This window comes from Grammomys surdaster, unplaced genomic scaffold (genome assembly GCF_004785775.1).
Source record: "Grammomys surdaster isolate TR1022 unplaced genomic scaffold, NIH_TR_1.0 220, whole genome shotgun sequence".
NCBI lineage: Eukaryota > Metazoa > Chordata > Mammalia > Rodentia > Muridae > Grammomys > Grammomys surdaster.
Genome location: NW_021604665.1, coordinates 5,996,847 through 6,023,816, shown reverse-complemented (window position 1 = coordinate 6,023,816; position 26,970 = coordinate 5,996,847). Strand labels below are relative to the sequence as shown.

The 26,970-nt window shown below is 43.2% G+C and overlaps 1 protein-coding gene across 4 annotated transcripts in view; it reads left to right on the top strand.

Moving 5' to 3' along the window:
- The window catches only part of Frmd4b (FERM domain containing 4B), a 232,878-nt gene that overhangs the window by 157,686 nt on the left and 48,222 nt on the right, over positions 1-26,970 (top strand). For all 4 annotated transcript variants that reach the window (XM_028773016.1, XM_028773014.1, XM_028773015.1 and 1 more), the window contains exons 6-7: positions 7,904-7,960; positions 8,734-8,756. In XM_028773016.1, coding sequence (XP_028628849.1) covers positions 7,904-7,960; positions 8,734-8,756 — 80 coding nt within the window. The remainder of the gene's footprint in view (positions 1-7,903; positions 7,961-8,733; positions 8,757-26,970) is intronic.

Below are 26,970 nucleotides of genomic sequence, written 5' to 3'. Positions count from 1 at the left end.
TCCTTTCATTTCTTTTCCTTCCTTTTTTCCTTTATTTTCCTTTCTTTCTTTCTTTCCTTCCTTCCTTTCTTTCATTTTTCCTTTCTTTTCCTCTTTCTTTACTTCCTTTCTTTCCTTTCCTTCTTTTCCTTTCTTTCCTTTCATTTCCTTCCTTTCATTTCTTTTCCTTTCCTTCCTTCCTTTCATTTCCTTTCCTTCATTTCCTTCCCTTTTCTTTCTTTCCTTTCTTTTTACTTTCCTTCCCTTTCTTCCCTTTTCCTTTCCTTTTTTTTACTTTCCTTCCCTTTCTTCCCTTTTCCTTTCTTTTCTGTTTCTTCCTTTTCTTTCCATTCTGTCCTTTCCCTTTCCTTTCCTTTCCTTTCCTTTCCTTTCCTTTCCTTTCCTTTCATTTCCTTTCATTTCCTTTCATTTCCTTTCATTTCCTTTCCATCCCTGTTTCTAGATGAAGTCTCTAGCCCAGGCTAGCAGACTAATCTCAAGCTTGCTATGCAGCCTAGGATAGCCTCAAACTCCTGAGCCTCTCGCTTCTACTTCCAATGCTGGATCATCTTGCTTAGTTCTAAGAAGTTAATTTTTAAATACCTTTTAGTTATTCTTTGACAATTTCTTACATGTATCCACGGTATCTTGAGCCTATCTACCCATAGTTCTCCACCCTCTCACTTTCTCTGTATGTTCCCCAACAAATCACTTTGTCACATTCATATCTGTCTTAGTCACTGTCTCATTGCTATAAAGAAAACCCATGGCAAAGGCAACTTATAAAAGATAGCATGTTATTGGAGGCTTGCTTACAGTTCCTGGAGGTAAGTCCATGATCATCATGGCAGGGTGCATGGCAGCAGGCAGGCAGGCATGTCACTGGAGCAGTAGCTGAGCGCTCACTTATTATTCACAAGCAGGAATCAGATAGAGCTGTTTCTGGTCCTGGCACGGGCTTTTGAAACCTCAAAGCCCACCCCTAATGACACACCTCTTTCAACAAGGTCACACATCCTAATCCTTCCTAAACAGTTCCACCAACTGGGAACCAAACATTCAAATGTTTGGGGGTCATTCTAGCTCAAATCATTACAACATCCTTTCTTTTTTGTTGTTCTTGTGTTTGTTTTCATTTTTGATTTTGTAACAATGCCTGCTGGAATGTTGACTCATCGTGTTGGCTTGATCTTGTGCAGGCCTTGTACAGGTAACCACAGCTGCTCATGAGTTCATGTGTGCCACAGTCATGTTGAAGTAGAGTAAGGTAGAAAAGACCAATTATTAGACACTGATTTGCTGACTTATTCAGTGATTTAATTGAAGCAATGCTTGTACTGCCTATTCGCCAAGCATGACTCCACTTGCTAGCTGAAGCAGAAAGACTTGGAGGAATGACTGAAACAATGGGTCATTGCCCTTAACAAAGACTTTTACTACCATGTACCCTTCTATAAAGTTTTACTTGCTTTCTTGCCTCAGCTTGTGGCTTTGCAGTATAAAATAAGAATACAAATTGGATTCATCATTGGAACCTTTCAGGAGCTGTCCTAGCTTCATTGAGTCCACCATTGAAGAGACGAGACCTCTCTTCTACTCTCCATGGCATCAGAGTGCTTTTAACAGAAAGACTCCTGCAACAGTATCCTGTTGAGAACACAGAACTTCACAGCACTCCTCACATCCTCTGGCTCATCCCACCCCTCACCCATGATCAAACATGAGCTTTTAAAATAAAATCTTTTTACCCAATGCAATTCATAGATATACCTATTTGATCATTACACCCTCAAAAATGATGATAGGAAAATATTAAAAGTCTTTGTTTTCTATAACTAAGCTATTATGCTTATATAAGAGCAGAAACTATGACATATTGGATATTGTAGTTTACAATATCCAGTAGTCTTTGGTCTAGGCTGAGGTGTTTCAGACAGTGCTCGTTGGTGTCACACGGTTTGTGTTGTGTAGACCCAAGGCTACAGTCAAGTCCTGTGATCCTGTGATTCAGTGCAGGCCAACACAGACCCAAACAGCTCAGATTCATTGCATATTTGATTTTGAATTATGTTTTGGTCATTGTGTGTTAAGAATCTACTGTTGCCAAGTTTTTCATCACTCCATTTTCAGTTACACAACCCCATGTGGGGTCACAGCCCACAGTTTACGCCACTGTGGTCTAGAAGAATGAATGAACAATGAATGTATCACTGGGAGCAAAGTGTTGGCTCAGGGACTCAAAGGATGTAGGCAGATGAGGTGGTCAATGGCCTGACCAGCAATATCCATAGAGAACTCTAGAAAAATGGAACTAGCACATTGCTTAGAGAGAAGGGCACTGCAAAAGAATAGAGCTTGGTCATCCTGCCAGCCTGGCTTTGTGAATAACAGCATGTCCATCTCTACATTAGCAGATTTCTGTGTTTACATGTCTTCAGGAAAGACTGGGAGAACTCTAGGAAGCCATGTTGATGTATTTGCTTGTGTCTTTGTCACATCTGTTCACTGTGGTTTGCTGTCTCAGAGGCAAATCACACTAGGAGCATCTTATCCATCATCGTTAGCAATGTCTGACTTCCAACTAGACTGGGAAGTGCAGCCTCACTCAGCAGTGGTAATAACTGAGAAGCAGTGTCAAGAGGACGTGGTGTATGGTCATTCATCCCATCCAGGTCATAATTTCCCAGCTTTATCTCTAGAGAAAGAAAACTTTTGTCCCTTGGATATGATTTGGTAAAGCCCTGTAAGGTATCTGGACCAGCTTCCACCACTTGCCCCCAAACAATGATGGTTACGTTTCCAGTTCAGTCAAAAGAGAGAAAAGCAATTTCCAGAGGAGAATTACTCATCAGGGAAGACAGAAGGATGTCTGCCAGTCCAGGAAAATGGGGTCTTCTTCTGTATTAAAACAAACTTTAAAACTTTACTGTGAGACACTTGAAATTTATGAGTTGTGAGAACAGCACAAAGTATAACAGTATATCAGCTCCTAACCGTGTGCAGCATCCACATGCATACTTTCTCTGTGCTCAGTGCATAGTTTTTAGTTGAGCCACTCGAGAGTAAGCTATAAAGCAGTTAACCCCTAAGAATGCCACTGTGTCTTTCTCAAGATCAGAGACAAACCTCACATAGCTGTATTACTATAACCCAACTTAGAACATCTAACATTGGACTCATACTGTTGCTGAATCTACAGTTCATCATTCCAACCCCTTCGCCTTCTTCCTTGATCCAGGATAATACACTTCAGTTAGTTGTTGTGACCCTGTGGTTGCCATCTCTCAGACATTTGGTACAGTGGCATGAGTACAGGCAAGATGTTTTCTAGGATGGTCCTCAGCTTGTGTGTGTTTCCTGAATGGTTCTTCAGTATTATATCTAGTGTTGTTTGTTTGTTTGTTTATCTTACATAGTCCTGGCTGTCTGGGAACTCACTATGTAGGCTGAGCTGACCTCAAACTCAGAGAGATCCACCTGCCTCTGCCTCCTGAGTGCTGAGATTAAAGGTATGATTTATTTTTGACAGAACTTGTACTCCATGATGTGTTGGAGACAGCTTATACTAGCTCCTGAGAGCCAATTCTCATGTGTCTTTTTAACCCCAGGTTCTGTGAAGTTATATTGGTTGCTTGCAATTGACCATGGTGGGAATATGTGACCTCAAAGAAATCAGCAAATAATGCAGCAGGGAAACCCTCTCAACCTTTGGGTTGCTTTTGTAAGATACATTTACTGGCACAGCATGTGTGTGTGTGTGTGTGTGTGTGTGTGTATGTGTCCTAAGTGTACAACAGTAAAAGCCACATGGTATTTTTCTGTTCTGGTGTTGGCATCCTTGTCTCTGGGTTGAAATAGGAGCTATCTGGCTCCCCCATGAAGAAGATCCACCACCATGTTCCCCTTTGTCCTTGATGAGTGATACAGGAGAAGATGCTATTGACATTAGCTCTGTGAGGATGTGCTTATCCCATCCATTTACAATTGAACATTCATTTTATTTATTGAAAATTATTGTGTAGGGCTCTGGGCATGTGAGCTCAGTATAACATTTACCTAGTGTGCAAAAAGATCAAGTCTCAAGCCCAGAACCATAAGTATAAGATCAATAACAACAAAATATATTATTGCCCAAAACCATTAGCATTTCTCTTTCATTTTGGTGTTTATTTACTTATTTATTTAGCAGTGCTAAGGTTTGAATCTAGGCCTCACGCATGCTAAACAAATGCTCTACTAGTGAGCTGCAGCCTCAGCCACTTGCAGATTTTTGTTGTTTTGCAATTTCTTTTCATTTTAGAATAAATGTATTCTTAAAATAGATAACTAGCAATAGATTGAGACACAAACTGATCTCTCCCAACAGTTTGTCAGTTTACAACAGATTGTTAATACCCATTGCTATGGTGTAGAATAAGTTTCCATGAAATGCGTCTGTCCAGGTTGAACAGAGTGAGCCTCAGACCTGATTTCCTGCCCTCCTATATATAGACTGTGTGTTTGTTGATAACATTATAGCTCCATCACTGATGGAGGCAACATTTGGGGTCATTTTCCACTGTCTTGCCTGAACCCACTTTTTACCCAAAGCATGCCTTTGGAAGATTGCTGGGGGAGTAATTGGGTAATGAAGTTTTAGGCTAGCTGTGCAGAGAGTGGGAAGAACACAGGACAGGAAGCCGGGAGCCACATGTGAAGAGACTGGAAGCTACAGGCCATCTCCCTGATCTTCAGGGCTGACTGAACCTATGAGGTTCTACTTCACTGTTCCCTTTCTGGACCTAGGACTTTTCTTTTATTTGTCCCCTTAACTGGAGACCTAGAATTTACCTCATTAGCACAGTGAGAGGTGCGGGCGCAGGTGGAAGGTGACCTGGTGGTTGAACCGCTGATGCGTCTCTGGGAGCCATGAGATTGAAGCGCCAGGACACTCAGTTTACCTTTGTGTGCTCATCTGGCTCCCAATTCTGGGTCTTTGTTTGTTGCTGGCAGTCATGGAAACCCACTGAAGGATGTCCTCACCTTTCTCTGTGAGGAGCTCCCTCTGAGTCTCAAGTGTTAGCTTGCCCTGTATCTGGTTACTCTGTTGCCATGGTGGAGGTAAAAGAAATCTGCCCTGGGCAATCTACAGTTTTAAAACAGCGTTGCTCCTTCAGGCATGAACTTTTAAGAACTCTTAAACATCTTAATTGATTTTTGCCCAGATGAAAGTGCTGAGAAACGGGGCAAGTGGATTATTCTCATGGATGCATTGTTTAGTGAACTCCGTGAATGAGTCAAGTTTCAGTGATCAGTAGTTGGGCCCAGAATGGTTTTCCTCTGACATCAACAGGGTGATATATATATATATATATATATATATATATATATATATATATATATGTATGTATGTATGTATGTATGTATGTATGTATATGTGTGTGTGTGTGTGTGTGTGTGTGTGTGTGTGTGTGTGTGTGTTATATATGTGGAGAATGAGGACTATAAAAGAAAAATGGGGCTTTGGCCAAACTGTGTTTTCTTCCCTATCTGGAACAAGGTTTGAGTTTGAGACATTCCTCTCCCCCCATCTCCCGACCCTTCTTCACTCCTGCCAAAACTGGATTTGGACCACATTAGCTAGGAAAGAAAGGTAGGCTGGTGTTTGATGCCTCCACCTGGTGCTGTCTGAGCCTGGTACTCCTCATGCTTCAGGTCCTCCTTTTAGCATTTTTAATATTTAATGACCCTTCTGAGATGGAGAATTATGTGGCAGCTCCCTAAGGGATATCTGCTTTAGGTATCTTTTTTTTTTATCTGTCTGCTGAACTTCCATTTGCTAAATTGAAAAGGTGGTGTCTAGAATATTTTTCAGATGACTCATCTAAGGCTCTGATGAGGCAGACGAAGTCCGTGGGAATCCAGGGCGTTGGCAGACATTTTCAACTTATTCCATTCATCTTTGATTTGTATAATACTCTTTTAAAAATACACCTTTTCTCATCCCTAAAATGAGAAGAGGTGTAGCCTGTTTTGGAACCCAGGGATTTATTTTATTTTATTTTATTTTATTTTATTTTATTTTATTTTATTTTATTTTATTTTATTTTATTTTATTTAGTTGTTCTGGCAGCACCTCTCCTCATTCTCCATGAGAGTCTCTGTGTTTGAACTTAAGGAATTTGACCTTCCTAGAATGTAATCTAATCAACACCCACCTCACCTGGTGGATTACCCACTGTCATCCCTCAGATTAGAAAGCCAGTGTCTTGCTGGGACCACAGAGGGCCATTGATTCCTGAGCTCAGCCTGGCTTCTCTTTGATTTTATAATCAGTTCCTAGAGATTGTGGGCGAGCTTTGAATTCCAAGGCCTGGGGTCTGTGAGCCTGTGAAACAAACCTGTGAAGCACCTCTTTCTGCCTTGGGTTTCAGAGGAAGAGGACCCACTGTGTGTTGTCGGGTGAATTAAGTTGTTTTCGTTTTTTCTAATATAAGGGAAGTGATAATTATCACTGCTAGTGTAATACCCTGGGGTTTCCCTCTTCTTCTTTGTTTTTGTTTTTGGTGTTTTAATGGGGGGCGGGGTGGGAGGGCTCATGTCAGGACAGCTTTATAGAGCTGGTTCTTGTCCTAAACTCTTGAGTCCCAGGGCTGGAACTCAGATCAGCGGGCTTGCTTACCATCCTGATCGGTCGCATCAGCTCTGGCTTCCTTGTCATTTAACTCATTCTGTGGTTTCTATAAGCATTATCATTAGTTTGTTTTCTGTTGGAGAACTCTAACCAAGCTGATGCTAAGAGAAACCCTCAATCTTCTCAGAAACCCTCATAAGTACAATGTCCCTTGTAAATGTCCTATTGTGCGCTGGCTTCAAACTATGTAATGACTTGCAGTGATGGATTTGGAATAACTAACAAATGCTGGCGCTCCAGTTCAACAGACAAAAGGGAGGAAGAAAAAGTACCAGGCCATTCCCAGGCCTTTAAACGCTGTGCGCTTTCAAGCAGTGAGGACTCTGCACGTAATGATGGGCTTGGGGACATTGTTTCTGCACACATTGATGCTTACAAGCTCATGTGCCCCCTCTATACCTGCTTCCTGCTGTAATATTACATAGTGCCGCACTGCTGTTTACGTATGTCACATGTTTAAAGGTGTGAAGATGCATGGAAGTGTTCACCCACACTTAAGCATGCCTCCAGACCAAAAAAAAAAAAAAAAAAAACCTGTCCTGTCAATCAAGTCCCAGGACCCCAGTTTTCCCTGGGGTCCTAAAAGATGAAGAACTGAAAGAACAGGAAAGTGATGAATGTGAGTTCATCAAACTTTCAGAGCCACAGAAAGGTAGACCTCGCTTTTCCTGCCAATGATATTTAAGACTTCTCATTTGAACTAGGATGGAATAAATAGTCACTCAGTAGTACGCGCCTGACAATGAAGTGAAATTATGCCCTAATAACGTTTGCATTGTGTGTATGCTGAAGTAACCATGCTGTGACTCTGAGAGGGGAAATTACTTCAGGGAAACCCACAACAAGCAAATATAGAAAAATCTGCAGACCTTAAAACTTAATTTGCAGAGAGAAAAGAAAATTATTCAAGTATTTTCATTTAAAAATTGTCTAAATCTTTTCTAAGCAAAATTTTCCTACTCAATGAACACATATACACACACACACACACACACACACACAGAGAGAGAGAGAGAGAGAGAGAGAGAGAGAGAGAGAGAGAGAGAGAGAGAGAGAGAGAGAGAGATTCTTCCGGTCCTTCCTATCCCTCCCTGAGGTCTCCCTGCTCACCCCCCTCCCTTGCAATGGTATGCTCTGCATTTGATCTTAAAGTGGAGGTGCCAAGCTGTGACAGATTCTTCAGCTCCACAGCCATTTGCTCCAGCCCAGGGTAGACGTGTGCTCAGTGATGTTCTCCTCTTCCACCCACAGGGGCAAATTGAAGTAGACAGTGAGACGATCTTCAAGTTGGCAGCCCTGGTTTTGCAGGTAAGGGTTCACTCACTGCCTCTAACCAGCTCCCTTTTGTTCCTTGGTTTCCTGCTAACTGCCTGCAACTCCAAAACTTTTGTGTTGGGCCAGAACTTGTTGGATTTTCAAACCAGTAAATGGCTTATCAATGAAAGATGTGACCTGCTGAATTCTCTTTTGAAAATTATTTGCATGAATCAGCATCTGATAGTGTTTCTCTAAGACATAATGAAGTTTAGACTGTCCTAAGGGAACGGAGTTCAGACCATATTCCTGGAAAAGGACTCCCAGTTACTTGAACTTGGGAGGCAGCAGTTGTTATAACAGCTGTAATTTTCATTTAAATTTAGCAACTTTTGTACACGTTTTCTTGAGGTTGTGTAAAGAGCCCTTTAATTCTTAAAGGCACTGGCAGCTGAAAAGCAGAGTCGTTTCCTACACTTGTTTAAAAAGTAAATAGTATGTGTTGATTTACCTGGGTCATAGTCTAAAAAGTGTGGCACTTCAATACAAATGTATTTATCCTGTGACCTTAGAAATGCAACAGTGATTATCAGTGTTTCTTTGTATATACATATGAAGAATATATAATACACAAAAATATATTTATATATTAGTCTCTCATGAATATTTGTATTTTTCTTACCAATAGTGACCTTGTGGGTGGTACTTCTTAACTACGTTTCTTAACAGAAAGCTCTGGACTCCGTGAAGGGGAAAATAACCAAGAATAAATCATTCATTGAGCTTAGCATAAATACATATTGATTGTGTCTTTATTTTTATTTCAGGAAAGCAAGGGAGATTATACCAGGTAATGGTTCCTTTTCTGATATTACTGTGTAGAGCAAGACTCCCTAGTTGCGGAATGAGTTATTTTAAATAATAATGGATGCAAAAGCAAAAGAAAGCAGTTTCAGGCTGTCAGCTCAGATCTCCTCTTCCTTCGCGGAGTAGAAACCCGTTCTTTCTGTGAATGACTCTAAGAACGATGTTTCTCACAATGTTTCAGGGCAGAGTGACAGGAAACTATAGTCAGAAGCCCTCCAAAGTTTCCAGTATTGTAGTATCACGTTGGTTACCCAGATGAAGAAAACTGTAAAAAGGCTTTGCTAACTGGTGCAGTGCTTTTTATTTTTAGGCGTATAATGATGCTGTGTGTGAGGGGTTCTAACGTATGCAGAAACAGATTAAATCCATCAGCTGCTTAGTTAAGGGATTAATAGGGGCTTTCTTTTGCAGCTGCCCTGAAGGGACCTCACCCTTCATACACTTGACCCAGCAGTCTCATTGTTGCTACGCTGACATGGGGGCTAAGCATCTCGCTGGCCACATCAGCAGAGTGTGTAGGTTTTCACCCTCCCCTTTGCTCTCCCTTCTGTGCAGTGGTCCTAGGTAGAGAAGTGGAAATTGTCAAAGCTGGAGGGGAGGCCTCTGATGGGAAGCAGTGCCCAAGCCAATGACCCATTGAAAGCCTGGCCTCCGCCTCGCTAGCGTTCCACTTCTGTAAGCTTCACCCAGAGATTATTTACAGACCGCCTGGTCCTCCTTCCCAGCCAAGGCTTTGTGCTCAGTAATGGGCTGATAAAATAATGCCTTCCAAGCTTGACAGCTTCCAGTCCTTGAAGAATAATCCACTCTCCTCATCCTGCACATTCAGAATGATAGAGTAGGGGGATCCACTTGACACCTCATCGTTCAGTTACTCACCACCGGCTCTCATTGAGAGTATATGGTGTGTGTGTGTGTGCGTTTATGTGAGCCTATGTTTGTGTGTATATACATGTGTGTTGTTGTGTATTCATTATACATAGGGATTGTTTCCATGAGACATTTCACAGCAGTAAATCATACTTTGCTATTATCCCCCTCATCCCACCGTTATCCCCAACTTCTAACCCCTTTCATCTTCTCAGCCTCTCCTTTCATACATACATGCGCACATGTATGTATATGATTTTGTGTATCCATAAAGTCTGTGGTTCTATGGGCAGTCATAATGTCAGTTTATGACGGCCTCAGCCTCTGGAGTGTGGAACGGTTTCTCTCCCTTCTCCTCTCCTGACTCTGTGAGGGCTGCAAGTATCGGACACTGTACGCCTCAGTGTTCACATCAGTGAAAGGCAACCTAGCCTACAGGACTGCTGTGAATTAAGTATGTGAAGGTCACTGGGCAGGGTCCCGCAGCCATCAGCTCTGACTTCACCTCAGCTGTGACAGTGGTTACTTCTCCTTCATCCATACCAAAGTTCTGTCTGGTCTCCTGCCTACTTCTGAGAAGAGTTTTGAGACAAAGGTGGCTCCATGAAAGCTGTAGTAACATGGTGGTAGACAAAAGAGAAAGGTTGATTTCACCAGCTTTCCTTAGGGAGAGCTCAGGACCTGACATAGACAGAGGCTGTGAGTGAACCACGTTGAGAGATGTACACATTTCAGCTTTAGATGGTAATTTACTCTTGTTGACTTAGCTCTGGCCAAATCTTATCCAGGCCTTCCTTATGTTCAGCTGGGTTCTAGTAGTTTTCTTGAGGAGCCCCAGGCTGAAGATATGTCGCTCACTCTCTTGAAATTGTCCATCTCAAACTTAGTGGAGAGAACATAAACTGAGTCTTACAAAACCTGAGCCTTGCACAAACTATCAGGGTCACCCTCGAATGAGCCGTTTATTCTTTCTAAGCCTCATCTGTAAGTTGGGATCTTGAGGAAGTTAGCGGAATGGAAGAGCTGTAAATTATGAAGTGTACTTTACGAAGGCATTAAGTATTGATAAATAGAACAAAAGGCGTGAGTATCTGTCACTGAAGGTGACAATAGAAAAGAACTCAACACCACCCACCCCTGTCTAATCTCCTCTCTGATGGGCAGTGTATATTTGTCTGCCAAACATTTTTTTTAATAAAACTAATGTAGAAAAATCAGGCAAAAGAAAATATGATCAGTTCATGTCATGATGGTTAGAGCAAAGACTATAGAGGCCAACGGGCTCATTCAAACCCCAAGACTTCCATGTACTGCCTGTATAATCCAGAAAAAGATAACTTATCTCCCCAAGCCTTAGTTTCCTGGAATGTAAAATAGGACTTGTAATAATCATAAGCGTGACATAGGTTGGTACAAGGATCGAATGAATATTTGTGGAATGACCAGAGTCGTTCCTGGAATCATCGCTTTGATATACTATCAAAATTTGTCTGTTACTTGTTGGTTGTAGTTTTGTTTTTAGAATGTGTCTCATGTAGCCTAAGCTGGCCTGAAACTCACTGTAGAGCCATAGATGACCTTGACCTCCTGACCCTCTTCATTGGTGGGATTACAGGCCTTGTCATCGTATCTTCCTAATCCATCAAATGTGTACCATTCTTCTGTTACTGTTGTTGTTCTGTTACTGTATGTTTTAGCTGTTGTAAATAATCTCACGGTGAATATCTATGTGTGTCTGAAACTGACATTATTTGTGTGGGTTTTTTTTTTCTTTTTTTAATGATTCATTTATTTTTATGTGTATTTTTATGTACACTGCAACTGTTTTCAGACACACACTAGAAGAGGGCATTGGACCCCATTACAGATGGTTGTGAGCCACCATGTGGTTGCTGGGAATTGAACTCAGGACCTCTGGAAGAGCAGCCAATGATCTTAACCGCTGAGTGGTCTCTCCAGCCTGTGTGATTTTTTAAAAAACAGATTATATTTCTTTTTACAAAATTTTTTTACATTTATTTGTGGGAGTGGGCAAGTCACAGCTCATGAAGCTTGGTGGGGATCAAGCTTGAGCTGCCCCCACCCCCTCAGTTAATTGCTCTCGGGCATCCAGAGAAGCTCCTTTCCCATGGGAAATAGGTACATTTTTATAGCACCACCATAAACAGGTAATATTTCCTTCCCATTTGAAGCTAGGTGTTAACCAGACCCTTATTCTGACCCAGAGGTGAAGTGAAAATGTAAGTCGCTCAATTACCACTTCCAAACAGAAGCATCAGAACACTTAGTTACTTGGTAACCCTCAGCTTTCAGGATCTTAAAAACAAAAACAAAACCCCTTTGCCTTTCCAAACTCACTTGTGTCTGGAGGCTCAGTGATAAAGCCTAGCCGGGTCAGCTTTCAGGAATTCTCTGTTTGCCTGTGTTGTGTTACCAAAGCACTTGTTATCTTTGTGGGTGTAAGGGACTGACTTGGAAATTCAGGCTGTCAGCTATTTAAAGCAGATGGAAGTCCCCACTCCACTCCTAATGAGCCTTCTGAGAGCGGGGCTTCCTACTGGCTATGATTATGTTAACTTTAAGCACTCCGAAGGATCCCTGGCAGAAGGGCGGGGCTTGTTATTCTTAAAGGCATTTGGAAGAAGAGTTTGAGTAGAGCTTGTTTGAAGCAAACTAATGTGGGGAACCTGAGGAGAATGAAGAGAGAGCAGCAAGTAGAGTTGTAGGGCAAGGGCTGTATCTGGATGCCAGGTTAGGACTGTCTGTATGCAAAGGGAAACTAGGCTTTCATAGGTAAACAACAGTGACTCCAGGCTCATTACACCAGTTTGAGAAAGCAACAGCAAGCAGACAGCTCTCAGAGGTCAGGCGCCCCGTACTGAGGACTTGCATGAGCCAAGAGGGATTAGTGATGCCCGAGAGCTTTGGAATTTAACCACTTGGTTTCAATCCATTTGATGGATATGGTAACTGCCCAGGCTGAAACCCAGTCTGTCTCAAGCAACACCGAATAGGTAATAGCAGCCTGGTATGGCTGCTTTATTATCCCCCCCACCCTCCTGGCAGCCCTAGGAAAGTGGCATTATTGCTGTCCCATTTTACAGGGAAGAGCACTGTGCTTCGGAGCGCTGGATGAGTCAGGTGCTTTGGGGTTTCCTTGAATCTCAAAGAAAACACAAACTTGTAACACACACTTACTAGCAGAGTAAAGATGGAAATTATCGGAATTGAAATTGTCTGTCTTATTTCAGGACAGAATTTACGAATTAATAAGAATTTATGGTGGCCGGAGAGACTCTTAGTGGTTAAGAGCACTGATTCCCCTTCCTGAGGACCTAGGTGCTATTCTCAGCCCCTACTTGGTGGCTTACAACAGCCTGTAACTCAGGTCCCAGGGCCTCCAACACCCTCCCTGGCTTCTGTGGGCATTATACCCATGAATTATACAGACATCCATGCAGGCAAACCACTCATAAGTGTAAAATAAAATCTCTAAAAAAGGAGGGGTTTTTTTGTTTGTTTGATAAGACTTTGTGGTATCTGGAAAGAAATTCAGCATACCCTCACACAAACAGAAGTGTGTTTCTTCATGTGTGTTCTTCATGATGTTTGGTTAAAGTTAAACAAAGGAGCTGGAGATGTTGCCCGTTTGGCAACATGCACAGAGTCCTGTGTTCAATCCCCAGTATGGAATAAAACTGAATAAAGCCCTGTTGGTACATTCCTGGGAGGTAGAAACAGGAGCAGTAGAAGTCAAAGGTCATCATCCTGGGCTATGTGGTGAATTTGAGGCCAGCGTGAGCTACATCAGACCCTGGCTCAAACACCAAAAAAATCAAATCCTATTTCTTATATTTTCTCCAAGTTTTCAGTCTTCTCATATACACTGAGTTCTAGAAGGGCCCCATCAGCAGTGTTTAATGGCTGAGCGACACGCTGACCAGAGTTCTTTGGGTTTTATATCACTAAAATTTATATCACTAATGTGGGACATCAGGGGCTTTGTAGCTTGTACAGTCTGTACCTTAAATTACCTTATATTAAACATCTGAGGGATGGAATACAACTAAGAGAAAAGAAGCCCCACTCCTACTCCTCAAGAAGATCACTCCCGTCCTCTTGACCCAGTGAAATTTTCTCCAGAAGAGTGAACCAGTCCAGGGCACTCCTGACGACTCTGTGAGACTGGAGTGAAGCTCAGTATGGTGTTGACAGTGACTGGCTGTCTCAGACATTGACCGGTCAGTCTTCTGTACCAACAGAGAGTGGTAGACATGGACTACTTGTACTCCTCAGAGGCACGCCATCCATGGAGCTAAGGCTGACACGGTGAGGAAGGTAGCTTGCATTCCTACTGCTGAGTCTCTGCACATCTTTTGGTGTGGTTCTGGAAACACGGAGCAAGGTCAGGAGCTGTAACATAACCCGGTGCAGTCAGATGTACCAACATGGCCGATGCAGCTAATCCACCTGTCAGTGCGCTGAGTTACCTGAGGCAGGAAGAACTGACAAAGCTTCCAGGCCTCAAGTCAACTATATATAATCTTGACTTCTCTAGTAGGAAGTTTGCAGATTCTGACCCTCTGTGCTTTTGGAGAAAACAGCATGTGTGTAGATTCTTGTTCTCCTGCCTTCCAGTTTTCTAGCTCTGGATTTTAAGAGTACAGGTCAGTCCTGTTCACCACAGTCCCTATAAGCAGCCAATCTCTGAACCCGCCTCATTTTACAAATTAAAGTTCCTTACCTATTAAATAAGGTGCTTTCCAAAGTCCCTGACAACTCCGGTTCCTTCTGCTCCTGTCAGTATGAGAGTCAAAATAATTTTAGTTAAAGTACTTATAGATTTTTATGTTAACCTGCTTTTCAGCCTAAGTAATTCTTATAAGGTATTTTGTTTTGTTGGTATTTTTTGTGTTTTGTTTCTGCCACCCCTTAAGAGCTGATAGTTCAAAGCAAACATGACAGGAGTCCTCAACAGACTGCATAATGGTTTTTTTTTGTTTTGTTTTGTTTTGTTTTTGTTGTTTTATTTTTGTTTTTTTTTAATCTCTCATCACATTTTCGTTCTTTAGACTTAAAAAAAAGTTGACAGTTGGTCCCAGTCCAGCTTGCAACCTTAAAGTCTGTCCACAGAAGGAAAGGTAATGACAAAGGAGTTCCAGCTGACTGACAGAGCTTTCTAGAACACTAGCAGATGGCCTGGGTCAGGACAAGTCTTTGCAAGAGGGCTGAGAGAGGAAAAGTCCTGACATCAGCAAGGTATTTGGTGACACCAACAATGTAAGTGACTGTGATGTTGCGTGTCCAGGTCACACTCATCCCTGTCATGGACTCTTGCTTCCCCCACAGAAGTGGCAAGTTATCTTCCATTTCTTTTCCCCCTGTAGTTGATTATGGACCCTTGGGGTTAACAGATTTAGCAAACAGAAACCTAGAAGACAAAGTTCAATTGGAATTTCAGTTAACTTAACAAAGAATATTTTAGTGTGACTGCCCTAAATCTCTCCTCTGGCAACACTAACTTGATTATTTACTGAGCTGTCTCCTCAGTGACAATAATAATTCAGTAACATAGTAACTGCTACACAGTAATATGGTAGGAAAAGCATTCCTCACCAAGACTGATAACTGAGTTTAATCCCTTGGACCCAAGGAGTGGAAGAAGAGAGCAGACACCTGCAAGTTGTCCTCTGACCTCCACACCTTTGCCATGACAGGCGTGCCCACACTCCTCAAAGACAAAATAAATACATAGACATAAAATAAAAAATAAACATAGTGGTAGCAGTTCCCTGGCAGCCTGCTCTGAAGGCAGTGATCTGGATGACATGTTGAGTAGTGTCTTGCTTGGGTGCTGTGACAGGAAAGCAAGGCAAACATTTACTGAGAGTGAGCCGTGCCTTCCAACATCTGTCACGATATTCTCAAGCACAGTATGCACATGTCACTACCTTCCCTCCTTTTAAAATAAAGTTGGAAGCTGGGGCATAGTAGCATATGCCTTAATCCCAGTACTCGAGGCAAAGGCAGGAGAATTATTAGTCTGCATTCAAGGCCAGCCTGATCTACATAGTGAATTCCAGCCTTGCCAGGGCTACAAAGTGAGATTTTTGTCTCAAAAAATATTTTGTTTTTAATTTGGAAACTTGGACTTATAAAGGCTGATTTATCTGAGACCACAAAACCAGGAACAGGGAACTTTGAACCAAATCCAACTCGATACTTTGTTTTGGTTTGTATTTTCTAATTAAGATTTTTATTTCATGCGTATGAATGTGTGTCTGTGAACCTTGAGTGTGCCTGAATTGGTGTCTGCAGAGGCCAGAAAGTAGGTGTGTGCGCCTAGTGCCTTCAATCCCCAGGAACTGGAGTTACAGACTATTGCAAGCCTCCATGTGGGTGCTGGGAATTGAACTCTTTAGCTGTAGAGCTCAGAGGTTTTGTTTTTGAGACAGAGATTCATGGCTCCCAAGCTGGCCTGGAACTTTCTGTGTAGCTAAATGTGCTGAGTTGGACCTTTTGACCTTCCTCCACCTCAAGAGTCCTTCGATTACAACCTGTACCACCAGGCCTGGTTTATGCAGTACTGGGGATGGAAATCAGGGCATGCCCTGTGCTTGGTATGGTGCTTTGAATGAAAATGGCCCCCATAGGCCCACAGGGAATGCCACTATTCAGAGGTGTTGGAGGAAGTATATCACTGGGAGTAGGCTTTGAGGTTTCAGAAGTTCAAGCCAGACCTAGTGTCACTCTCTCTTCCTGTTGCCTGCCCATATAGAACTCCCAGCTACCTCTCCAGCACTATAGCTGCATGCAATTGTGCTTCTTGCCATGATGATAATGGACTGAACCTCAGAACTATAAGCCAGCCCCAATTACAGCTATGGTCATGCTGTCTCTTCACAGCAGTAGAAACCCTAGCTAAGATCCTAAGCAAGCACTCTACCAACTGAGCCTCATCCCTAGTCCTAAATCTAGTTCTAAACCCTAAACCTTATTGGTACAGATATTAGGTGTAGCGCTGGCTGGCTGGTCTTTTGGTAGTTTTTCTAGGTACCCCTTAGCTGCCTTTGTGTCGCTCTGGTACAACAGGGGGAGATTGGAGTAAGGTTCAAACCACAGTTTACTTACCAGCAAATTGGAAATAACACCCACCTTGGGTTGATATGAAGAAAAAAATAAAATAAATTCACATAAGCACAATGCCGAGCACTCCCTGAGGGGAGCAAGTGCCTGGCTTTGGATTCCTGAGAAGCCGATGATTAGATTTCCCTTTGAATTGTTCTCTGGAGGCAGAGCTGAGAGATTCCAGGAAGCTGGAGACCGGAGACAGCCTAAGAATGAATGTTCACACCTGGAGCCCCATGAAGAAGGTTCTTTTGTGGAGATGAAAGGGGAACCTAGCTCAACAGAGGTGTATACAATGACTACTTAATTCTTTTTGGCTTTGTCCTCTGCAAATAGCTACCACCTGATTTGGTTTAATGTATGACCAAGACATGATAACCTCGGGTAGGAGGCGAACTCCTAATAATGGTAAGAGTCCATTAACTTAGGAGACTAGGAGGGTTCCCATTTGTCCAGCCATTGGGCTATTCCTAGCCCCTCCCTGCCTCATCTTCCCCTCTTTGGAACAATCTTTTTCTTCTTTACCTGGTGGTTCGACTCTGTGTCTCCAAGATCCAACTCTCTGGTCGATTGAACCTATTACTAGTTACCATGGGGCCTTGCTGCTTCTTCAAACGTGGCTGGACCTCTTTAACCATCTCTGTCAAGTCAGGAGCTGGAACCAGTTAGTCCTGCTCCCTTACCTGGCTGATTGAAACTGTGCTCTTTAAAATTTTGGCCTATGCAGGTAGAAGATGAAGGCAGTGTATTATTTTAGCTGCTAAAAAAATTGACTCTAATCTATAAGCAGTTTTCCTAAACTGGTTACAGTAATTAATCAGAAATGGTGCAGGATGTGGTAGCACATGCCTTTCATCCCAGCACTGGGGAGGTAGAGGCAGGAAGATCACTGTGAGTTCAAAGCCAGACTGCTCTACATAGTGTAGTGAGTTTCAGGACAGCCAGAGCTATGTAAATAAACTCTTGTCTCCAATAAACAAACACAATAAAAGATAGCATAGATCTAAGACCATAGCATAGTGGACATAACACATGTCCCTGGTGGTGGGGATGACACAGAGGGAAGGGTCCTATATTTTTAAGTCAAGGATAAACTCAGTCAATTGAGTGAAGGCCTAGCATTCCTAAAGCTCTGAGTTCCTTCCCTAGCACTACATAAACTGGGTATGGTGGCAGAAGCCAGTAATTCCAGTACCTGGGAAGTAGAGGCATGAAAATGCTAAGTTCAAAGTCATCCTTGGCTACATAGAACACTGTCCTCATTCAGGATTGACTTCAGATGAACTTGCTTCCTCCAGTCTTCATCCTATCCTAGAATGGTAACAGAAATAGGTCAATGGGTAGGAATGTTACCATAAGTACTTTTATGTCACGTGTGTCAGAATAAAAGTTGGGCATCAGGAATGCCTGAGAGTCAGGATTCTTGGCTGAGTTTACACTCTCTGTTTTGAGGTTACACTGAAAATAACTGTGGTCTGGCTTTGTCACATAAATAAAACAGTTTTCAAAAGCCTGAATTTGGAGCTGAGCATAATAATATATTCATATAATCCTAGCACTTTGGAGATGGTCATAGTAGGATCAAGAATTCAGGGCCAGCCTCAGCTACATAGCAAGTTTTTAGGCCAACCTGGGCTACATGAGACCCTCCCCACCCAAAATGGCAAAAGTTGACTGAATTTGGTTTGTTTGGTTATGAAAGGATATGTAGTCTATAGTTTGATTTACATGGAGAAATACCAAATGATAGAAGAATAACACATTAAGTCTTATTGTCTATGTTCAAATCCTTCATGTAGTTAATCCAGTTTAAATTAATCCTGTTTAATCTAGACATAAAAGCAGGCAGTCACCACCCACAGAACACACATTCTGAAGGAATTCATCCAGGCCACCAGAATAAGGAAATCTGCAGCCTCTTGCTAAAAAGATCTTCCCCTTGTCGATTACGTCCCTTCCTGTTTTTCTGTCCACTCCTTGAGGAACCTGGGAAAGGTGACACCAAGTTGCTAAAACATATGCCTGGAACTGGAACTGCACTGTCCTTATTGTGAGTTTAAGTCACTTCAATTCTTAAGTTTCAGTTTTCCCATCTGTGAAATAGGGATGATATTTATGACATGACTGCAGACCACGTGTTTGGCCTGAGCTTTGCCACCCTGGGACTGTGGACCTTTGTCCTCGAAGACTACTTTAGGGGATTGAGTGATGATATCATGATGTGTCATCAGGAGGTCATTGAGAGCCTCCGGAAACTGCCCTTCTGTGCTGGGCACTCAGAAGGCTGGGCCAGTCCTCCTGGTCAATTCTCTCGCTTCAGGTAGATATTTCTGGTCACTGCCCACAGAACCTGTTTTGCATTGTGTTGATTCGATTACACCGGCTCCTCATCCATTTGATAGGCACAGACTGCTGCCTTGGTGATTAGTGGGTTTTGAATGGGAGACATTTTTAAAAGTAGATCAGCCGGGGCTCTGATTCTCTATGTAGCCGAAAATGGCTTTGAATTTCCCATCAGCCTGTCCCTGTCTCCAAAGTGTTGCCGTTACAGGTGTATACCACCACGCCTGGCTCATGCAGTATTGGGGTGGAACCCAGGACCTCATGCATGCATGCCAGACAGTCTTTCTGCCAACTGAGCCACATCTCTGTCCTCAGAGCCTGAGTGTGTTTAACACGCCTAGCTTTCTGAGCATCATAGGCTGGCAACTCAGTACTGGTTGCTTACTGTGCTTGGCTTCATAACCAGCAAAGCCCTGCTGCTTGCCACTGCATCATGAGAAAGATTCAGTCACACCTAGCCAGGGAAAAGGTCAATACTGAACATCGAAATTCCACCTTCACACCATGCCAAATTGACCAATGTGTGAGTTCATCATTGTGTGTGGTGTCGTTTTGCCATTTTTCCTGCCATTTTTCTCTAGGAACTAGTAAATGGATACAGCTGAGCAGGACTGGGAACGTGGCTGAGTGGGTAGAGTGCTTGCCTAGCATCTAGGAAATCCTGGGTTCGACTGCTAAGCTGCCAGAACTGGCTGCGGTGGCTCACGCCAGTCATGTTAGGTGTGGGAGGACACAGTGGTTCAAGGTCTTCCTAGCAAATAAACAACAGCCTGGGATATATTTCTTAGACCTTATCTAAGAAAGAGAAGGAGAAGGGGAGAGAGAAAGAAGGGCGTGGGGTCAACTCCAAGTGAGGAGGATAAGAAGCCAAGTTTACTACTGAAGGCCAAATTCCACAGATTACTGACAGAAGTGGGAATCTATTTATTTCCTTACCTTGCAGGGTTGGGAGTCCAGCCCAAGGCCTCATCCATGCTAGGCAAGCATACTACCACGGAGCCACAGCCTCACCCATGACACAGGATTGTATATGAGGGGTATCATTCTCTCTGCCCAATAGGAAACTGGAGCATATCCTTTAGTGTTTAACTCCTGGGTGTTATCCACACCTGCCTAGCAGTCAAGGAAATTGTGTTTCTAAGCAGTAACCAATGTTCTTTCAATAAGCACATAATTTAGATAAGGTGCTATCTCTAAACACCTCAGCTCAGACAGAGGTTTGATTAGCGCCTGTTATAACTATTTGCCCGACATGAAAGTACACTTTTCTAACTATTATTAAGCATCTCCCTTTCTTCATGAGAAGTGGGAACCTGGAGGGGTTGTATAGGGATTTTAGCTAATACAGAGAAGAAGAGACCCCTCAGCAAATCCTCTGCCAGGCTATGCCTAGGACTAGCAGGTATTAGGAATTAGGCCCATTTTTCAACAGTGCATCTTTGATTGTATGGAACACAGGGTTAAATAGAACCCCCAGATGGAGGACTTTGCTCCATTCTTGGAGGCCTGCTTTCAACCCTTCAGTTCATTTCTGGTAAGTATTTGTACACTTGCAAGTAACAGGCCTCCTGTCTCAGGATCCCAGGTTTTGGGTTTCTACGCATGAGTTCTCATGGAAAGCTCAACCAGGAAAATTAACTAGAGTTTTGGTTTTATTTAATCCACATATACATGCTAGATGTTAATGTTAAAAGAGGTCCATTGCCAAGTTAGCTTTTTGAAAGGATTTGTTTTTATTTATGTGTTATGTGTATTTACCCTTATGTATGTTCATATATGAGTGCAGTTGTGTGTCCACAGGGTCCAGAAGTGAGCACTAGAGTGCCCTAGAGGTGGGATTACAGGTGGTTGTGAGTCACCCAACCTGGATGCTGGAAACCGATCTCTGGTCCTCTAGAAGAGCAGGAATCCTTCTTAACCACTGAGCCATCTGGCCAGCCCCTCAAGTTAATCTTGTAAGGAACATGAAGCTTCTGTCAACATTTCTACTTGGTCCTTGAATTTAAACTTGTACCTTTTTATGCACCTTGGTTCTGGGACTTAAGTGCCAAGGCACTGATAGACCAAGTAAAATGTGGACAGGGCCTGGGCTTTGCTTTGGTTCATTTTCTATTTTAGTTTTTTTATTTGAGGGGAGCGGGTCTCGTGTGTTCTGTGCTGGCTTCATCCACTACATCATTCAGGATGACGGACTTCTACCCCTCCAGCTCCTGTGGGCCTCCACGCCTGACTTGTACAATGCTAAAGACTGAACCGATGGACTTCGTGCGTGTTAGGCAAGCACCCTACCAAATGAGCGACATGCCCAGCCCTGTTTTGTTTTTTTACAACTGCCCTAGAAACCCAGGCTTTCTCCCACACCGAGCACAAACAGCAGTGATTGTTTTGTGTTAACAAGTGTGTGTTGTTAATTGCGGACACTCCCTTCCATGCCAAGTCCGGCCAATGGCAGGTGGCTGATGATCGCTACTGTGAGCAAGCTTGCAGTGTACCACAAGCAGGTGCTCCCCGTTGCTGGGGCGGCCTTCCCACACATGTGCTTCAGCACACGCAGGGGGTAGCTTTGGTTTTGCCAACTGTGTGGCTTCCTCAAAACAAAACAAACAAAAAAAGAAGATTGGGGTTGTTTCATTCCAACAGGGCTTTGTGAGGTCAATGGGGTAAAACATACAGCCCAAGGAAAAGAGCTGAGAATGCGTAGAGAAATCAATACTTGAATGATGACTTTGGTGGAGGGTCAGGAATATAGAAGGAGAATTCGGGAATGCCCAATGATGGGGCTCAGATAGGGCAATCGGATAAAATGTAAGCCTGTTCTTTTAAAATTCTTTTAAATCAAATTTTATTTATTTTAGTGTGTGTGTGTGTGTGTGTGTGTGTGTGTGTGTACATAGGTACACACATGTCACAGTACACACATGGAGGTCAGGGGACAGCTTCTGTGAGTTTTTTACCCTACAGGTCTGGACATGTAACTCAGATCATCAGACTTGGCAGCAAGCCCCTTTACCCTCTGAGCCATCTTGCTGATCTGCAAGCCTGTTCTTTCGACTGCCCTGCAATAACAGAGAGAAGCCTGTTGGTGTAGTCATTGAGGAGCAGTGTGTAGATCTCTGGCCTTTCTATCTGACTAGGAGCTTGAGAAAACAGGCCCTCAAGACAGTTCTGGTCAAGTACTTCTTTGTAATCACATACCCATTGCCACCAGGGTCAGGAATGTCTAGCCAGGATGAGTGGATTTATGGCTAGTGAAAGGCAGAGACATCCCCGGGAGGTCTCCTCACCTCCCCAGCTGCTCTCAAGCCCTCTGTCTGCACTCAGAGGTTGATCCAGGTTCATATAAACAGTACTGCCTGGACAGCCATAGGGAGGGGTCCTCTGCTCTGAGGCTAGCCCCAGCTATCCCTGCAAGCAAACTTCGAAGCTTCACTGGGTTCCAGGCGTCCAGGGACAGTCCCCAGGAGGGTGAACAAACAGTCACTCAGCCACTATGGTGCGCTCAGATGTGAAACCTTGTTTGGTCCTAAATTCTAAACACGATTGGAATTAACCCTCTGGAATAATGTTCCTTTGCTGGATTCGCTTCTAGCTGTGGCTCCGCCCTCTTGCTTTAGCATCCCGGCACTCCCATTGTAAGTGGTAGCTCATCCTTTTGCAGCCCTTCCTTCCTTCACTTGCTGGCCATGTTTGGTGGAACCTATTGTGAATTATTATACTGAAGAGTGTGTAAAAATGCATAGGCCGTGGACAGCACAAAGTAGAGACTGCACATACCCAGAACCACAGCCCCCAGGACTCTCCCCTGTCATCACCATGTGTCTCACACCCTCCCTCATGCCATTCCCCCTCCCTTCTCCCCCTCCCCCTCCCTCATCTCATGCCAATACAATGCCATGTCTGTTCTCAGAGGCATTCACATGCTGTCTGGCTTCATTTTACTTACTTTGAACCTTCTGTATATTGAATGGTTGTTTGGTTGTTTGGTTGTTTGTTTGGTTGGTTGGTTGGTTGGTTTTTGTGTTTTGTTTTATTTTTAAGACAAGGTCTCAGTAGGTATTCCAGACTGGCCTTGAACTTAGAATCCTCCTGTGACAACCCCTGGAGTGTTGGGGTTACAGGAATTCACCATAGTACCAGGCTGTGATTTATATTTCCTCCATGTTCATCAGATTCGTCCATGTTATATGTAGCTATAGTCTATTTCCTTTGCTATGTGCTATTCCATTACATGAGGGGCTGTTTGTTTTGGTTTTTGAAACTGGATCTTATGCTTCTGGGGTCTCTGAGGACTCATTATGTAACTGGGGGTGGCTTTGAACTTCTGACACTCCTTGCCTCTACCACTGGCATGCTAGGACCACAGCTATGTGCTGTCACCCCCACTTTATGCAATGTTGACAATCAAACCCATGGTTCACAAGTGCTAGGCAAGCATTGTACTAAATTATACTTTGCCCCCATATTATTGAATATTTGTATGTATGTATGTATGTATGTACGTACGTACGTATGTATGTATGTATGTATGTATGTATTTTCTTGTGTGTGTCTTACTGTAAATAATGCTGGTGTAAACCTCACCCAAATTTGTATGTTTCTAGGTATGTAGAGTTCCAAAGGACCTTCCTAATAATTGATCCTCATGAAAACCTGGACCAGAGCTCCCATTGACTTTTATCTAGAGATAATTTCGATAGAATCACGATTTCAAAAGTCTGATTGTCTGGCGTCTGTCAGGATCTCACTGGAGATGAATCCGCTTTTCCGGGAATTCTAAAGTTGTTGGACATTTTTCTTCTATCTTTTGGCCATTTGGATTCCTCCTTTGCTGCAGTTTGTTGAAAGTTTGACCTCATTTATCTGCCAGACTGTCAGCCTCATTCCTCCTTTGACTCCTTCATGGGCTTTTATTGTTGTTGTCAATGTTAAGTGTCAAAGCTCAGTGTTCCTTGATATCAGCAATGACGCTCTGGATGTGCCCTGGTGTTAAGTAAAGTTTCTGTAGGAAACTGGGATCATGTGGTTAGGAAGAGTGTGTGTTCTGTGTTCTGCACAGCACATCAGATTCGAAACTGGCAAAAGGAGGTCTTTTAAATACAGAGAAGCAAGTCTGTGTTCTCTCCTGGGAATCTGTGTGTTCCATGAGAAAGCCCTGATTCCATGCTTATATAAATTACCTGCATGTCTCCTTCACCCTACACTACTTACAATTTATACTGGTAATTAATGATCTGAAACTGGAAGCCAAGTTAAGCTGAGAAAAATACTCTCATGCACACATGTGCATGCATGCGCGCAGGCACACAGACACACACACAGACATACACACACAGCCACACACACATGCAAACTTCCAGTGAGCCTGCAGATGAACAGCAGTAGCCTGCTGGCATGTTTGATATGAAGGGCAGTTCTTGAGTTAAATTCTGATATTTTGCATAAAACTTCAGAATTGGGCTTTTGTGTTTACTCGGTTGCTTGTTTGTCTTTACACACAATTGTCATGCAGCAATCCTATCTATCAAAAAATTAGCTCTCTGAGGTTGGGAAAATATGATCGATCGCCTTCCCCAAGCACCCAGTCTCCCTTTCATACTATTAGACCTTCAGTTTGGGGCTCCACATAATGAAAAACACACACCCCAGACCCCCTTGCCACTAGCACACAGCTAAGCATGGGCCAACTAGATTAATTAAGGAGAGAGAGGATTTCAGCGTCTGCCTATGGGCAAGAGTGGGCACTTCTTCATTCTTTAGCAGTGTGGTGCTGCCCTGAGTTGGACCATGTGACTGCTGGTCACACCTCAGAGATGGCAAGATTAAAGATTAAAATCCTCATCCCTTCACATATGTCCAAGTCTGACTTTATGGAAAGCAATGTCAGCAAAGAGTGAGCAGTAGTTTCCATTCAGCCATGTGGTCGCCATTGCCAACAATATTATTTAATAAATACCACAAATTTAGTGGTCTCAGGTAGTTCTGCCAAGTGTAAGCTGATGTGTTTGGTATCTATGTATATGCTTGCACATGTGTGACCATTCACATACAGGCCAGAGGTCCCCCTCAATATACCATTCCACAGGAACTATCCACCTTGTTTTGAGACAGAGTCTCTCACTGGTAAAGGAGCACCAGTGATCTGCTTGTCTCCATCTTTCCAGGACTGGGATTGTAACTGTGTACCACTGTGCCCAGCTTTATCATGTGGGTTCTGGGGAGCAAACGCTGGTTCTCCTATTTGCACAGCGAGCATTTTATCAGTTGGGCTGTTTCCTCAGCCCAGCATGTTTTAAGTATATTTAAGGCTGCTCGACCAAGATGTGTTGTTTGGTATATTAGGTGGAGACAGCAAAGTTTTGTTTTGATAGTTTCAACTTAGAATGGGTAAATCAAGGAGCCCTGTGCTACATTCGGTCATGTTATCTTTTGCTTGAGGGTCCCCTTTATTTCCCATCATGCCTCAGTGTCACATGCTGTTTATCTTGCTCTTTCAGGGTTAGCTTTTTGGAGGAGGCCCACTGTGTATGCTAGGCTTGCCCCAAGCTCATGATCCTACTGCTTCAGCCTTCAAGTGCTGAGGTTCCAGGTGCCACCCCCCCAACACCTACTTGAAGTCCCAGTACCTGTCTCTGTGTGTCACTCACATTACACATTCGTATCTAAGATCTTCAATGTTTATAATTGGAAGGACATGAGAAAATGAAGCCATTGTGTGTAAAAGATAGGTTTCAAACGAAGAGTAGGATAGAGTTCTCGGAATTCTTTCCTTACCTACAATTTGCTAATTTTGAAAACCAGGTTTTGTATAGCTTAGGTTGGCCTGGCCTGGCCTAGAAATGCTATATAACTTAGGCTGGCCTCAAAGTTTCAGCCTTCCTAATGCCAGAATTAGAGGCATGTGTCACCATACCTAAAATCTGTGACGGCATCCCTTTCTCCTCTTTCTTTTCTTCTTCCTCCTCTATCTCCTCCTCCTCCCCCTTTCCTCCTCTTCCACTTCCTTCTCTTCTTCCTGTTCTTCTTCCACTTCCTCCTTCTCTTCCTCCTTCTCTTTAACTCCCTTTCCTTCTCCTCTTCCTCCTTCTTTTTCTCCTCCTCTTTCTCCTCCTCCTTCCTTTCCTCCTCCCCTTCCTCCTCTTCATCCTCCTCTTCTTCCTTCTCTTCTTCCTCTTCCTGTTTGCTACATTTTTAAAATATCTTTTGTTGGTTCATTTCATTTTGTTTTGAGGCAGCATTTTTTGGAGCTCAGTCTGGCCTTGAACTTACTCTGTATTAAACTCCGGATCCTCCTGCTATTAGGTCCCAAGTGCTCAGATTAAAGGCAAGTGCCACAGGCCTACATTGTTGAGAGAGGAGTTGTATTCTAGTAAACTCCAAGGCACACACACTAGGCAGGTACTCTACCCTTTGGCACCCAGCAACTTCAGATTTTTTGTAATACTTTAATTCGGGGTTTCTTAAACTTGACTCTATAAACAATGTAGTGAGATAGTTCTTTGCAGTTGGGAGCTCTACTGTGCCCTATGAAGCAGTATCCTGCCCTCTATCCAAAACATACCAATAGCATCTCCTTCCTCAATTATGACTATTAAGAAGGCTTCAGTGCATTTGTCTTCTGAGGAGCAAAATCACCCCAAACTAAAAAATACCAGGATGTGGTGCATGCGCTTTTAATTCCAACACTAGGGAGGCAGAGACAGGTGGATCTCTGAGTTCAAGTCCAGCCTGGTCTACAGAGCAAGTTCCAGGACAGCCAGGGCTACACATAGAAGCCCTGTCTTGGAAAGATGGGGGGAGGGAAGAAAAGGAAAGAAAGAAAGAAAGAAAGAAAGAAAGAAAGAAAGAAAGAAAGAAAG